The sequence below is a fragment of the Myotis yumanensis genome, unplaced genomic scaffold (assembly GCF_028538775.1).
Source record: "Myotis yumanensis isolate MYYU_CA2020_CCGP unplaced genomic scaffold, mMyoYum1.0.hap1 SCAF_13, whole genome shotgun sequence".
Taxonomy (NCBI): Eukaryota; Metazoa; Chordata; class Mammalia; order Chiroptera; family Vespertilionidae; genus Myotis; species Myotis yumanensis.
Genome location: NW_027223764.1, coordinates 54582526 through 54596270, shown reverse-complemented (window position 1 = coordinate 54596270; position 13745 = coordinate 54582526). Strand labels below are relative to the sequence as shown.

General features: G+C 54.3%; 1 protein-coding gene across 3 annotated transcripts; it reads left to right on the top strand.

The window, feature by feature from the left end:
- The first annotated feature begins 267 nt into the window (after positions 1 to 267).
- On the top strand, positions 268 to 13443 carry CXCL12 (C-X-C motif chemokine ligand 12). 3 transcript variants are annotated; one of them, XM_070433147.1, is made up of 4 exons: positions 268 to 404; positions 4650 to 4767; positions 5475 to 5561; positions 10456 to 13443. In XM_070433147.1, exons 1-4 carry the CDS (start codon positions 344 to 346, stop codon positions 10469 to 10471), a joined length of 282 nt encoding a protein of 93 aa, XP_070289248.1. In that variant the 5' UTR covers positions 268 to 343; the 3' UTR covers positions 10472 to 13443. The 3 variants fall into 3 exon arrangements, with proteins under 3 accessions (XP_070289248.1, XP_070289247.1, XP_070289249.1); XM_070433146.1 differs by lacking the exon at positions 10456 to 13443 and adding an exon at positions 8127 to 10449; XM_070433148.1 differs by lacking the exon at positions 10456 to 13443 and adding an exon at positions 6258 to 7030.
- Positions 13444 to 13745: the final 302 nt, after the last annotated feature.

The window sequence follows — 13745 nt, the reverse complement described above, 5'->3', positions numbered from 1 at the left end:
CCTCACTGCAAGTCAGGCTTACGGAGCAGGGCCCACAGGAGCCCGCGGAGGCCAAAGGCCTGGGCGCACCGCAGCCCCGGAGCGCCCCTGGCGCGGAGGAGAGGTGGCAGGGAGGGGACAGTTGGAGCGGCTCTGCGGACCGGACGCTGGTCGGAGCCCCCGGCGGTAGCAGCTTTGGCTCCGGGCCCGCCCCTCGCCGCGCGTCCCGCCCCTCCCCGTCCCGCCCGCCCCCTCGAGCCTCTAAAGCGTCGGGCGCGCCTCCCTGGCTGCCACACTTTCACTCTCCGCAGCCGCTTCAGATCAGCGTCTGGCTTTGGTCCTCCCACAGCCGCCAGCCCGTGCCATGGATGCCAAGATCGTCGCCGTGCTGGCCCTGGTGCTGGCTGCGCTCTGCCTCAGCGACGGTGAGTGTGCTTGCGGCGGAGGCCGGGCCGGCACCTGGCTCCAGGCTCGGCTCAGGGCGCCGGGCTCCGCGCGGGGCCGCGACTCCTCTTCGTCCGCGCCGCCCGGAGCGAACCCAATGCAAACTGCTCTGCAAGGAAAGACGCTGCCCATTTCGCAGGGCGCGCTCCCTCCGGGTGCGGCGTCGAGTCCCGCGCGCAGCTTAGCGCCGGGGCCCTGCGGCTTTGCACTTCGCAGCGGGGCTCGGGTTGCGGGAGCGCAAAGCGAGGTTCTGCAGGACAGATAACTGGGTGAGCGCGCCGAGGGCGAGTTTCTGAGTGGGCGCCGGAGAGGGGTGGGGGAGTGGAACCGAGTTGGAAACCGAGGGGGGCGGGCGTACCTGGCCCTTGCCCATCCACCCCGGAGCTAGAGGCTTCCCGCGCCCGGCTCGCTTTCCAGAGGCCGGTGGGCTCAAGGGCTGGAGGTCGGATCGATCGGCGGGTGGTTGGTGTAGGAAAGAGCTCTTTGCAAGCCTGACAAAGCGCGTGTGGAGGCTGTGCGATCTGGTGCAGGAGCTTGGCGGTCCCTCCGCGAGAGGCCGGCGCTCACTCTGCAGGCACCCGGTGTGCGAGCAGCTGTCGGGTTTGCGCCACCCACCTGGCCGCGCTTCTACACAGCTCCGAGGTCCGAAGCGACGCGCAAACCTGGGCACGCACCCAGCCATGGCCTCCTTGTCTCTTCACAGGGTCCCTCTAGAGAGGCCCTGGGGTCATCACAGTCACATTTGCCCATGTGCCCAAAACACACCTGCAGAAATGCGCCTTTGTGCAACCAGGGGACTGGCCACGTCAGAAAGAGCTCTGCCACAAAGTTCAATCGCCAAGGCCTTAGGCCATTGTGCGAGGTGGTGTCCAGTTTCACCGGGAGAGCGAGAGAGCTTTTTTCCTTTTGAAGCGTGAATCTCCCTGTCCTGTCACAGGACACCGCCGCTGCTGCAAACCAAAATAAACTTGCAAAAAAACAAAAACAAAACCATGTTAGTAAGGCCTTGCTGCCTGTTCTGTTCTTGGCTGCGAAGTTTACAACAGACTCTGCAAAGGGACGAAGGACACTCCGAGTCAGTGGTTCTCAACCTTCTGGCCCTTTACATACAGTTCCTCATGTTGTGACCCAACCATAAAATTATTTTCGTTGCTACTTCATAACTGTAATGTTGCTACTGTTATGAATCGTAATGTAAGTATCTGATATGCAGGATGGTCTTAGGCGACCCCTGTGAAAGGGTCGTTCTACCGCCAAAGGAGTCGTGACCCACAGGTTGAGAACCGCTGCTGAGTGCTCTTGGTGCCGCTGGGGTCTGTGCAGGACGCAGGCCTGGAGCACTGGGCTGGGTTCGGGGGAAGACTCCTGCTGCCTCATGGCAGGCCGTTTTGGGGGAGCCGGCCTTCGCATGGGGGCATGGGCTAATGGGCTCTTGGCTGACCCCTGGAAAGTGCTCTCTAACAGTGTAGCGAGTTGCTGGTCAGAGCTGCAGAGGGACCAGATCAAAGGCAAGTTAAAAAGTTTTTCCTGATGAAACAGTATCCTAGGCTGGGATCTCCACATTGACTCCCCAGGTCAGGGAGGCATTCTGGCTTGGGAATTAACAATTGAATGGTCTTGTGAGAGTGGAGGCGCCACCACACACCCCTCTCTCCAGAGAAATGCTGCTGCCCTAGCTGCAAAAAGACTGGAATGCAGGGACTAGGGTCATTGAATCCTGGGCATCGCTGATATGGGGGGTCGCTTGCCCCTCTTGGCAGCCAAGTGTCCAGTCCAGGGGGCTGGGCTCCAGGCTGGCCTGCTGCTCCTTGCATGCCCAGGCCAGGGTGCATTTTTTTTAAACTCCTGGGGCCCGTGTACCGATGCTGAGTACACAGCTGCTCCCGGAGATACCCTTGTGCAGGCTCAGGCTTGGGATCCTGCCCTTCCTCCCTGGCTGACCTCAGCCAAGAAGCTGGTGTTCTGGGTGCCCCAGCTTCCAGGGCTTAAACCTAGGGTGGGCCCCATTCCCAGGCTCGGTCGGAGAGTCTGGCCAGGGTCTGTCTCTTTATTAAAGTGGAAGTTGCTCTGCTAACCGCTCTGAAATAAAGAGAAGGTCCCAACCCTCAGTAACAGCTGGGCTAGTCAGGTGTCTTTCTTGTAGGTGATGTCACACCCAAAACAGCTGGGGAAGTCAGAAATAGTGACAGGAAGCTGTAGGAAAGGACACAGTGGACGCAGCCGTGAGTTTTCTCCATAAGTGCACTTGAACTCTGTCACTTTAAAAAACTATTGAGGCCCTGGCCAGGTAGCTCAGCCGGTTGGAACCTCATCCTGATATGCCAAGGTTACAGGTTCAATCCCAGGTCGGGCACATATAAGAATCAAACAATGAATGCATGAATAAGGGGAACGACAAATCCATGTTTCTCTATCTCCCTCTCTCTGCCTTCTCTCTAAAATCAATAATCATAATATTAAACTATTGAAATTCCCCACTTGATAGACAGGCAGCTGGGTCCTGGGAGCAGGAATAAGAATTGCTTTGAAGGAATGGATGATCCCAGAGGGATGAAGGGAGTGAGAGGAGCAAATGAGAAAACGTGTGTTTTGAGTCCAGTCTAGGCCTGACCTGCCCCGCGTGGAGCCAGGACACCTCCTTGGACACTGGAGAGCAGCAGCCACCACTCCCTCCCCCCGCAGCGCTCATACCATGCGCCTTCCAGCTCCCTGTTGCTCCAGGATTGAGACCTATCCTGGCTCACCTCTGCCCCAGCCCCTGCTCAGCTCAGCAGGACCCATGAGAATTCTAGGGAACCAGGAGGCAGGCTGCTCAGAGGGGGACCTGGCTCCTGCTTTAGCCAGGCTGCCTAGCCTGGCCCTGGGCTTGCTTTCCAGGTGATCTGGTTACCAGGCAGGACAGAAGGGAGGTGTCTGTGTGGTTGCTGAGAGCCAGGCCCCGTCAGGGATTTTCTGGGTTTGATCTGGGTCCCTGTGAAGGCTGCTCCGTGCTCTCCTGCACCATGAGTCCACTGAACGCTTTGAACCGGGCTTTTTTCCTTCTGTTTCTCAGGATATTGAGTTTGGTTTAGGGGCAGGGGTCTGCTCTTCCAGGACTTGGTGGCTAAATTGGCCACCCCATGCCGTTTCTCAACTGAATGCAGCCTTTAGAAAAAAAAATGTAAGCAGTCCCTACTTTGCAAGCTTTCGTGTGGCTTCCCCAGCTCTCTTACCACAAAGTGCACAACCTCAGAACCAACGGGAGACCTCTGGGAGCCCTGTAAACAAGACACTTAAAAAAAAGTCTCTGGACTAAATATTCTCAGACATATATTTAATCCCTGATGAAAGGATCCACAAACTCAAATAATTTGGGTTATTAAGTAGGGCTTGGGTAAAATCTGCAGGAAAAACCCTCACAAATCCCAGCCTTCCCGGGCTTGCAATTCTAGACTTAAAGGCTAAGGGTGGGTTGGCAGGAGCCCTTTGCTAATTTACACTAATGAGCGGCAATTATGGCATTTTGGAAATTGGTGAATGTGCAAACAAAGATGTAATACAACCCAGGAGGCCGCAGGGTCCCTGCAATGAAAGCCATATTTGACTCCACCCTGATAGTCTCCATGCCTCTGGGAAGAGCTGGAAAGAAGTCGGCCCTTGTCCTGTCCTCTGGGGACTCCCAGGTAGGAAGCCAGCCAGGATTCCTTGGTGGTTGCCTGGGCTTAAGGTAAATGAGGCGAGAAGACTGCAGGGGGCGGGGGGTCATGGAGGGCAGTAATCCCAGGAAGTGGGTGATGCTCTTGGATGAGGCAGGTGCCAGAGGAGGGAGGAGCGCTAGCTCACGGACCTGGGTCTGAGCAGGGAAGACTTTCCCAGGTGGCTCTGGGGAGTTACTTTCGCACAGAATAGCTGGGAACCTCGGTGCCTCTGACTGAAATAGTTCTGTCCTATGATTAACATTCTTTATCTTAAGAAATCTGAGCAGGGACTGCTTATTGTCATTTTCCCACCCTCCCTTCTCCTAGGGTCCATCTCTCCACAGGTCCTCCTGGCCTCTGGCCCTGGCGAAGTTGAGTCCGAGCCCACCAAAGAGGAGGTCTTTGCCAGGCTGCACCAGTGGCTCACCCATCGCTCTCCATCCTACCATCGTTCTACCATCCTTTCCCAGCTGCACACCCAGATACGTGTGCGTCTCTGAGGCCTGGCAGGATAATAACAAGCCTCCTTGTTCTTATTACCTCTTATAGGGAAGCCGGTCAGCCTGAGCTACAGATGCCCTTGCCGATTCTTCGAGAGCCACGTTGCAAGAGCCAACGTCAAGCATCTCAAAATCCTCAACACTCCAAACTGTGCCCTTCAGATCGTGTAAGTCTGAACATCATCCTCCGGGAATGTTGCATCTATTGGGCACAGTGACACCTAACTGGCGGACTCCATGAAGCTAGAGAAATGACACATGCCAAGTGTCCGGCCTTGAACTTGGCATAATTAGAGGCAGCTGTTATTACCATAAGGACTTTGAGTGCAGCACCAGGCAGGAGTTTCCAAAGCCGCCCTTCAGTGCCCTTCTGTGCCCACAGTGGCCCTTGCCTCTTCTTTCTAAGCATCTTCCCTCTGGCACAGGAAGTGGCCGTGCCTCTGGACTAGAGAAACACTGGCCTCCCCAAAGTTTGTGCTCAAGTTCAGGTCTGGCGGACACAGAATTAGCCTACAGTGGTTCCCAGATTTGAACTTCCATCCACTGTCCCTGGGCTTACGTGTATTTCTGTCTTCCTTGTACCGTCAAGATGATTCACCAAAACAAAAATCTGCTGTTACTCTCCACCCTCACAAGGTCCCACAACCTTGCAGATAGGTCCTACTTTTTTGCCCCTACATCTGGCCACAGGCTCCTTGCGTGCCCTGTGTCTTGCTCTTCCTTCTCAGGCTCTGTGCTCTGTTTCCCTCAAATCCCAACCCCAATGATTCCTATGGGGACTCTGCCACGCCAGCACCTGGCTCCAGGGAGGGGCCCACGTGGGCGGTGGGTGAGCCGCTGCGCAGGTGCACACCCGCCTCTCCTGTCCTTGCAGGGCCAAGCTGAAGAACAACAACAGACAGGTGTGCATCGACCCGAAACTGAAGTGGATTCAGGAATACCTGGAGAAAGCTTTAAACAAGTAAGCACAACCGCCAGAAAGGACTTTCCACTAGAGCCACTGGAGGAAAGCTAAAACTGTGTGAAAGTCCTGAGAGGGCAGAGGTGTGGGGAGGAAGGCCTGCGTGGCGAGGGCCAGGTGTGCGCCTGGGGCAGCGCTTTGGCCTGGGCACGGGCGGGAGGTTTGCCCGGCATATAGACATCTGCATTTATAGCCTATGGTACGATATCACAGCTTATATTCTTTCACCCGGACCCTTGCACATTGGCTGTTTTACAGCTGGGGTTTTTCTGAGAAATTGTATTATGCCAACAGCATTTCCCACCAGTCACTTTCCCTGTGGTCATCACAATCATCATCATTCTCGTTATCCCTTTTAAAATCAATGATTACTTAATATCTGTATTTGGTTTGCTTTGGATTTTTCCTCTTCTCCCCTGGGGAGTCCGGGCACAGTCAGGTGATGGCCAAGCATGGAGCTCAAAAAAGTGGCCTTCCTCCAGAAGCGGAGGCATGGAGGGAGACTGGAGGCTCTGGTGGGGCGCACCCCTCCTGGAATGAGGGCCCAGGGCAGCCCTCAGACACTGGCCGTACTAGACAGCTGCCAGCACCCCCTCTTTCAAGCACAGGGCATGGACCTCCGGGCTCCACACAGCAGCCATCACTGGGGACTGTGCCCAGACCCTCTCCTGCCATTCCCGGCCTCTCTCCTGCCAGCGCATGCTTTCACCTCGCTTCCGCTCGCTCGTGCTCGGGGAGGAGGGTGACCTGGGGCTGCGGCCCACAGCACCCTCCTCCCCGTGCCCTCCCTCCTGCTCAGGCCCTCTGTGAGAATCTGCTCCAGCCTCCCCCAAAGCGGAGCTGGCCTCCCGGGGCGTGGGACCCCATGTCCCCCCTTCCCATGAGAGACAAGTCTCTGCAAACCCAAATGCAGTTTCAACCTGAGAGCGTTCTTGGAGGAATCTGGTTTCAGTGATTGCCTCTGAGGCATGTGTGTGCCCCGGAGGCTCTGCAAATGCTAAGTTTTCTGAAACCTGAGGTGAAAATTAAGTGAATGAAAGCACCTCTTACCACTAACTCCTGCTCCTGAAGCCACAACAGCTCAATCCGAGATGCTGGCAAGGTGAAATTTCCACCCATAAATGTGATCCACAGATGGGCCTGGTGGTGTTTGTAATGTTTTGCAAGGCATTTTTTTTTATATATTTTTGTGCACACTTTTTTTTAAACATTTCTTTATAAGACAAATGTATTTCAGAATATATTTATAGTCAAACAATTCATACGTTTGAAGTGGAGCCATATGAATGTCAGTAGATACATTTCTCTATTATCTTAAGCTACTGGCAGTTTGTAAAGAAATACATAGAAATGTGATGGAAGCTTTTCAATGTTGGCCACAGTGTATTTTTTCACTTGTACTAAGATTGTATCGAATGTGACATTATATGCACTAGCAATAAAATGCCAATTGTTTCATGGTCCAAGCATCCTACTGTATGTGGGAGTTTATTGTCCTGAAGTAAACCGTTAGCTGTTAGACATGGCGCTCTTACACGTTTCCCGCCTTCGTGACGCTGCGCCGGCCGCGGGTCAGGTGCCGTGGGTCCCTCCTGCCGGGTTCCCGTGTGAGAGCCAGCACACGGGCCTCGCCCAGGAGCAAATGCGATCTGCGACTCACGTTTTTGCGTTTGTTTTTTGTTTTGTTTTTGTTTTGTTTTTAACCCGATGGAACCAGCGGTGCTAGTTTTCTGAAGAATAATATTTGACTCACTAATTCCTCTTCCCCTTCCTTCTCCTCGGTTCTCCTAACATCCCCACGTAATCGCTAGAGACTCAGCCCTTATAATATCCAGCTCTCACATTTCCCATGTACAACTCCCATCCTTCCAGCCCATGGTTCATATCAAGCTTTCCCAGGAACAGGTGGCCGTATCCCATAAATCATTAAATACCATTCAGCTTGAATCATTTTAATGTGACAGTCACGAGCCAGTTGCTCTAATAAAATTCTGCTAACCAGCTCTCTCCCTCATTCTTCAGAACAATCTCAGCCATTCCCAGGGGTCTCCACAGACATCCAGAAAGGAGAAGGTGGGATGCTGCTGCCTTCTCTCCTCCTGGCAGGCCTGCTAAACCCTGGGCTCGAGCCTCTGATGTGCAATGCAGAGATTTTTTATGTTAAACAGAGAGCTCAGCTCTGTGTTGAGAAGGAAGGAAGCCTGGGAAAGCAGGTGGGGGAGACAGAGATGCAGTCCAGCCTGGCCCTGGTTAGTCTTCACACCCTTTTAGATGTGAATTCCTTTCCCCACTGCAAGCCGCGGGCAACAGGGGAGCCAGGGTCACGTTGGCAAATTGGCGATTGCTGTGCTCAGTTCACAGGTTTGGGGAAGCCTCGCATTTTTGTGAATTAAGGCAAATGTCTACTTTACTTCAATGAGGTGCTGATGGACAGGGCCTTGCCCAGGGGCCTCCAGGCCTGAGGACAGATGGCACCAGTCCAGGGGCCAGTGTTAATATTGTGCAGAGTGAGGCAGACTCCTGTTTATTTCAACGTTATTAATGGTTCTACTGATTTTATCTAAGGGGGCGCAGAGAAGAAAAAGTGGGGAAAAAAGAAAAGATAGGAAAAAAGAAGCGACAGAAGAAGAGAAAGGCTGCTCAGAGGAGGAAGCACTAGTTTCTGCCGCCCGGAGCTGGACCGCAGTGCGCCCTGTGCTTCCCTCCCAGCGCTTTGTAAATTGGCTCTACCCTCCTCAGAGCAGGCCCCTGCCTCCGGGGCGCTCGGACTCTAGGGGAGCAGCGCTCTGCCATCGCTGTGGCCATGCTGGCCCTGCCTGTTGTGCTTACTGAGACCCTCCTGGTCTGCTAAATTCTGAAGACAGTAGTTGTGCAGAGACTGAGGTTGGGGTCCGGGGCGTGGAGACCCTGCTCAGGACCCTCTAGAAGAGCCCGGACTCTATCTAGAGTGACCTGGGTCTCCATCATCCCCCGGGTTTCTGAGCCTCCCACCTGCCCTTCACTCCCTCCCTTAGAAGGCCCATGAGCCCTCCGGGGCACACCTACAGGCTGCTCCTGTCTGAGACCAGCATGCGCCTGCCTGGCCACCACCCAACGCAGTCTGCTCGCCCACACGGGCCCCGGCCAGCAGGGGGCATGCGCCTCTGCCCTCTCATTGCTGCCAGTGGGGCTGCCCAACCAGGCTTTCTCAGGGCAGAGCTGGCCTGGCCCTTCCATTCGCAGTGATAGCGGGCTCCTTTGCCCTTGTCCCTTGCCTGGCCCTCACCTCTGCCCCCGGGTGGACTTCTCCAGCCCCTTCCCCAGGCCAGCTGTGTGAGTGGCTCCCCCTCCAGGCTCAGGTGGGTCTCTGTTTGAGGTGCTTCTCGGTGCGCCGGGTAATTTATTTTGTAGATTCCTTACACGGGTGTGGAAGCCCTCTGTGAAGGGCCGGCAGCTCTGGGGCTCCTAGCTCCCCTCCCCCTCCTCTGGAAGAGTCTCCGTGACCCTGCGGTTAGGTTGCAGGATGGACACAGCTGCCTCAGTTATCACTCCTGGGAAATATCTGCTTAAAGAGACAAGGTTTAGATTCTAGAACTTCACTCACTGCCCTCCCTACTGAATTATGTCTGAGATTTCTTGCCAAGTCTCTCTAACTCGGACCGGAAGGAGGGGGTCAGGGGGGAGGGCAAGGCCCCGATGTCAGCACTGCTTTGACAAAGGATGCCTCGCCTATCTGCCCTTCTCCCGCTCCCAGAACACATAAACACACCCACACCCCAGCCCCGGCCACAGTTTCATCACATGGATCCAGAAAGATGCAGGGGATGGAGGTCAGAGCTGATGGGTTTCAGGAGAAGAGAGTGCAAGGCGCCTGTGTGTCAGACTCCCCTGTGTCCTGGTTCCCTCTCCCCTGGTGCTCTAAGGTGCCCCGGGTGGTCACAGCACAGAGCACCGCAGCTTCCCTTTGCCACTGGAGAGGCGTCTTTGTATCCCTTCTAGCTGGCGAAGGCTCCCAGCCTCGCTCCTATTGCCAGCACGGGGCAGTAGGCCTGTGTCTGGACGCGTGGGGGCTCACATCCTCCTCATCCACTCCCCTCCCGCCTCTGAGGCATCAGGATGTTCACTGGGTGGCCAGCAGGAAGCTGGTCAGGGGAGCCTGGCTGGGCTGCTCCTAATTTGCACATGCGCCAGCGAGACAGAAGAGCAGACCTGTGCCTCATGCTGTCCTTCGCTCTTTACACTGTGGGAGCAGCCACCTCTACTAGAGAGGGTGACAGGTCCTCCCTGAGCACAGGAGCAGCTGCCCTTCAGCAACAGGTCAAGCTGTGGCCAGCCTGCAGTGACAAACCAGTGCTCAGGGGGACAGTGTCCTTCTTTTCCTGGGGAGGGGGTGCTGCGGGGACTAAGGGAGCTGGCCCAGGGTTAGGACCTGCAGGCCAGCATCGTCCGGCCCTTACACAACTCCACTGGCCCTGGGCTTCACTGTGTCCGACAAGCAGGCATAGCCCCGGCCCCGTGGAAGGGTCCTAGGTGGCTGGGGAAGAGCCGAAGAGCCGGGCCTCAGTGCCGAGCCGGGCTGACACTGGGCAGTGTCCACGTGTCTGCTCCAGGTGAGTGGTGTGTGAGGTCTGCAGTGGGCGAAGGCCTGTCTTGTCCTGTGGCCTCTGCACCAGCCTGGCTCCGTGCCCTCATTCATCTGCCATGATCATGCTTCTGCCCATCTTTCCTCTCCCCCTCCCACCTCCCTGCCACCCTGTGCTTCACCATGGCCATGCTGTCTCTCACCGCCCTCCCCTCCCCAGGGCCTCGGAAGGGAGGTCAGGAGCTGCCGCCGTGGTGGGCTGGGCGCCTCATGTGAGGCCGGGCCTCTGCGGGAACCTGCCTTAATGGTGTCTCCCTCTCTTCTTGTTAACAGGAGGTTCAAGATGTGAGAGGCGCAGGCTGGGTCAGCGCCCAGGAGGCCTCCTGGTGGGAGGCCGGGCGAAGCCAGTGTTAGAAAGGGCCCCTTGGTCTCCTGGCACAGCTGGGCAGGGCCCAGTGCACTCCCAGGGCTTGGTTTTGCACAATTTACCTTACTTTCACCGTTTGATTATGTAGCAAAATATATTCGGATTTTTTTTTTTTTTCATTTAGCTCAATTATCCAATGTCACTGGTGACAAATAGGAACTTAGACAAAAACCATTATTTTCTGTGCATTATTATATCTGTAGCATGGAGCCCCGGTCTGACTAGGGGTCCCTGAGTGTTGTATGCCTCTGAGCTGCACAGGCTGGGACCCAGGCTGAGGGGCAGAGCCACCAGGAGGGTCAGGACCCATCTGCACAGGCAAACCCCAGTGAAGGCGGCCACAGGGGGCGGGAGGTAGGTTCTAAAGGGCCAGGCAGGGGCTTCCAGGCCAGGGCGGGGCCTCATCTGCGCTCTCCTCTCCATCTCATCACGCTCTTCGCATCATCCTCTCTCTCATCCATCACCATGTGCATCTGAGACTGTCTGTGACCCGGGAAGGACTCTCAAGACAAAAGCTTTTGTTTAAACTGGGCCTCAAGAAACAACCCAAAGTGTATTCTGTTACCAGGTCCTGGAAACGCTGTGCACATCTGTGTCTACTTTGCAATATTGTCTGTTGTCTGATCCTGTTTTCTTGTTCAAAGCCGTGTCCTCGGTGCTGCCTTGTCAGTTCCCCACATGCAGAGGCTGAGGGAGAGGAGCTGCCCGGGGGCCTTGAGCCTGGCCCCTGGTTAGGGCTGCCATGACGTGGGTGGGGTGGCCTTGTTTTCCTCACTGAGCACAAAGCCGTGGTGGATGGACGGAGCCCCAGGGAAGCCAGTGTGCAGCAGTGCTGACCTCCAAGGACGCGGACCCTCACGTTTCCATAGGTGGGGATAGCTCAGAGCTACAGATAGTTGTGTCTTTATTGGGTCAAGCCAGCATTGTTTTGAGAATAACAGAAATAACAAGAAAAGAATTGTTATCTTGGTTTTGAAAACACAATCCATAAAATACTTCATCCTGGGTATTGTTTTCCTGATTAAATCTGACCTCATCTCTTCCCCATCGGGCAGCCCATCATGCCTCACCTGCCTGTGGCCCTGGGCACCACTGCCTCCGGGCGGCCCACCCCGCTCCCTCTTAGACGGACTGCGGGAAGTTGGCAAAGAGCCCTGCTGCTGCTGGAGATGTTTCCCTTTGCTGAGGGCATTTTGTGGAATTACATTAAACAACTTAAAAATTTCACTTTTTAAAAAGGGAGGCACTGAGGGGGTTTTGCTTGTTTTGTTTTTTATTTGGTCTCACTAATACTTTCCCTCTTTGATTGAAGATCCAGTGAAGTTTTTAAAATTAAAAACGTGGAAAAAAAGAAGGCAAAACAAGGGATGTATCCATTGACAGGCCCCTGCAAACAGCAGGCAGGAAGTACGTTACAGGGAAATGAATTTGAATTGTAGGTGTTTGTAGATTTAATAATCGTTGGATTATCAGGAACAGGTGTTAGGCATTTCCATAAGTATTTCTTAAAAGTGAATCTTCATGCTACAAAGCCATTCCATCAACCAAACAGGTATTCACCTCTTCCAAGCGGCTACCTTCTATTGGAAACATAGAACATGGGGGCCTTTATTAGTTATAAGGGAGACAAGACTGGTTTCTAAACCCTCTTTTAAAATTAACCTGTCACTACAGGGCTCCTGAATTATACATGAAATTATTATTGCATTTTTAGCGGGAGGCTCGTTTTCTAGGTATTTAAAAACACTTCCAAGATAGTTAAAAACTCCCATGGAAAATGTGGAAGCATCTTCCCCGGAATCCATGAGCCAGAGCCACTATACCCCTAAGTCAGAGGAAATATGGCCCTAAATCTTGACTGCAGTTAAATATAGAGTCATTTCTGTGTCTCCTGACAGGAGGGGAAATAGGTAAGAGTAGAAACTGCAGGGAAAATTATTTGTGTAACAACTTCTGTACCTGCAATCTGCTCCTGAAAGGAGACCTTCCGCCTAAAGCACACACATTTAAATAGTCCCTGTGCAAAGGAAAGGCTCTCCCTCTTGCTTTCAAAACTCAAGTCAAGTGCACCAGGTGATCAGCGTCACCCAGCTGTTCCTCCAGGCCCAGCGCTGCCTCTACCTGACCTTCCCTCGGGCTCAGCATAACCTCTAGGGCAGCCCTTCCCCGCCAGCCTCTGCATCACGTGGGGTGAACTCTGGGGACTGGGGATCCCTTGTGTGCTGTGTGTTGGAACCTGAATCTGTGCCATGTGTTGTTCGTACTGTTCTTTGTCCTGCTCTAGCCAGGTGCTGAGAACCCAGCGAGGAGCCTCAGAAGGAGCCCCCTGCCTCTCTGAGCAGAGGGCCTGCATAGCAAAGGCCGCTGCGCCCCTGGGCGTCCTGAAGGGGGTTCGATGGCACCTTCCTTTTCTGAATACTGCCTTGTGTGGCCACACGGGCCCCCTCACTGGGCCTGCATCGCCCTTCTCAGGGATGTGCCCTTCCGCCGCTGGATGAGATCTGTGGGGTCCTCGTCCCTCCACACATCTTCTCTGACCCTTTCTGAGGGAACCCACCCCGGGAACCACCCATGTCCTCTCAGCAGACCACTGACATAGCCGAGTTGACAAACTCCACGGGGAAATCCTTAGTCCCCAACCTCGCTGGACTCTCAGCCCCTGAGCAGGGATGGGTTCAGTGTTCAATGTGATAAATACTGTATCTTGTTTTGTTTAAATTGCATCTCCCAGATAATGTGAAAATGGTCCAGGAGAAGGCAGCTTCCTGTCTGCAGTGTGCTTTCTTAATAAGTAACAATTCCTTTTGAGAAACAATTTCTACTTTCATATCCATGAAAAGATGTACTGTATATGCACTTATAATTGCTCTAATAAAGACATGTACTCAAATGCAGCAGCCGACCGGCTTGAAAATTAGTGTTAGCATTTGGAGTTTTCGGGACTTGGTTTTCCTCCCTCAGGCCCCAGGGGCATGTAATTCTAGCTGCGGTGGTGAGTGGAAAACAGGCCATTGTAATGCTAAACATGAGCCAGAGCTCTGGGAGCTCACCTGCCCCCCTCCTCCACTGACCCTGAGCTGGGAAAGCTGCACCCTCTCCCCAGGTGTCCTTGGCTTTGCTGGAATTCCCTCTTAAAGACAGGGCAGCCCTCTGCTCAGAAGGGATCGCTTTGGGCGAGGGCCCTGGTGTTTGCTGG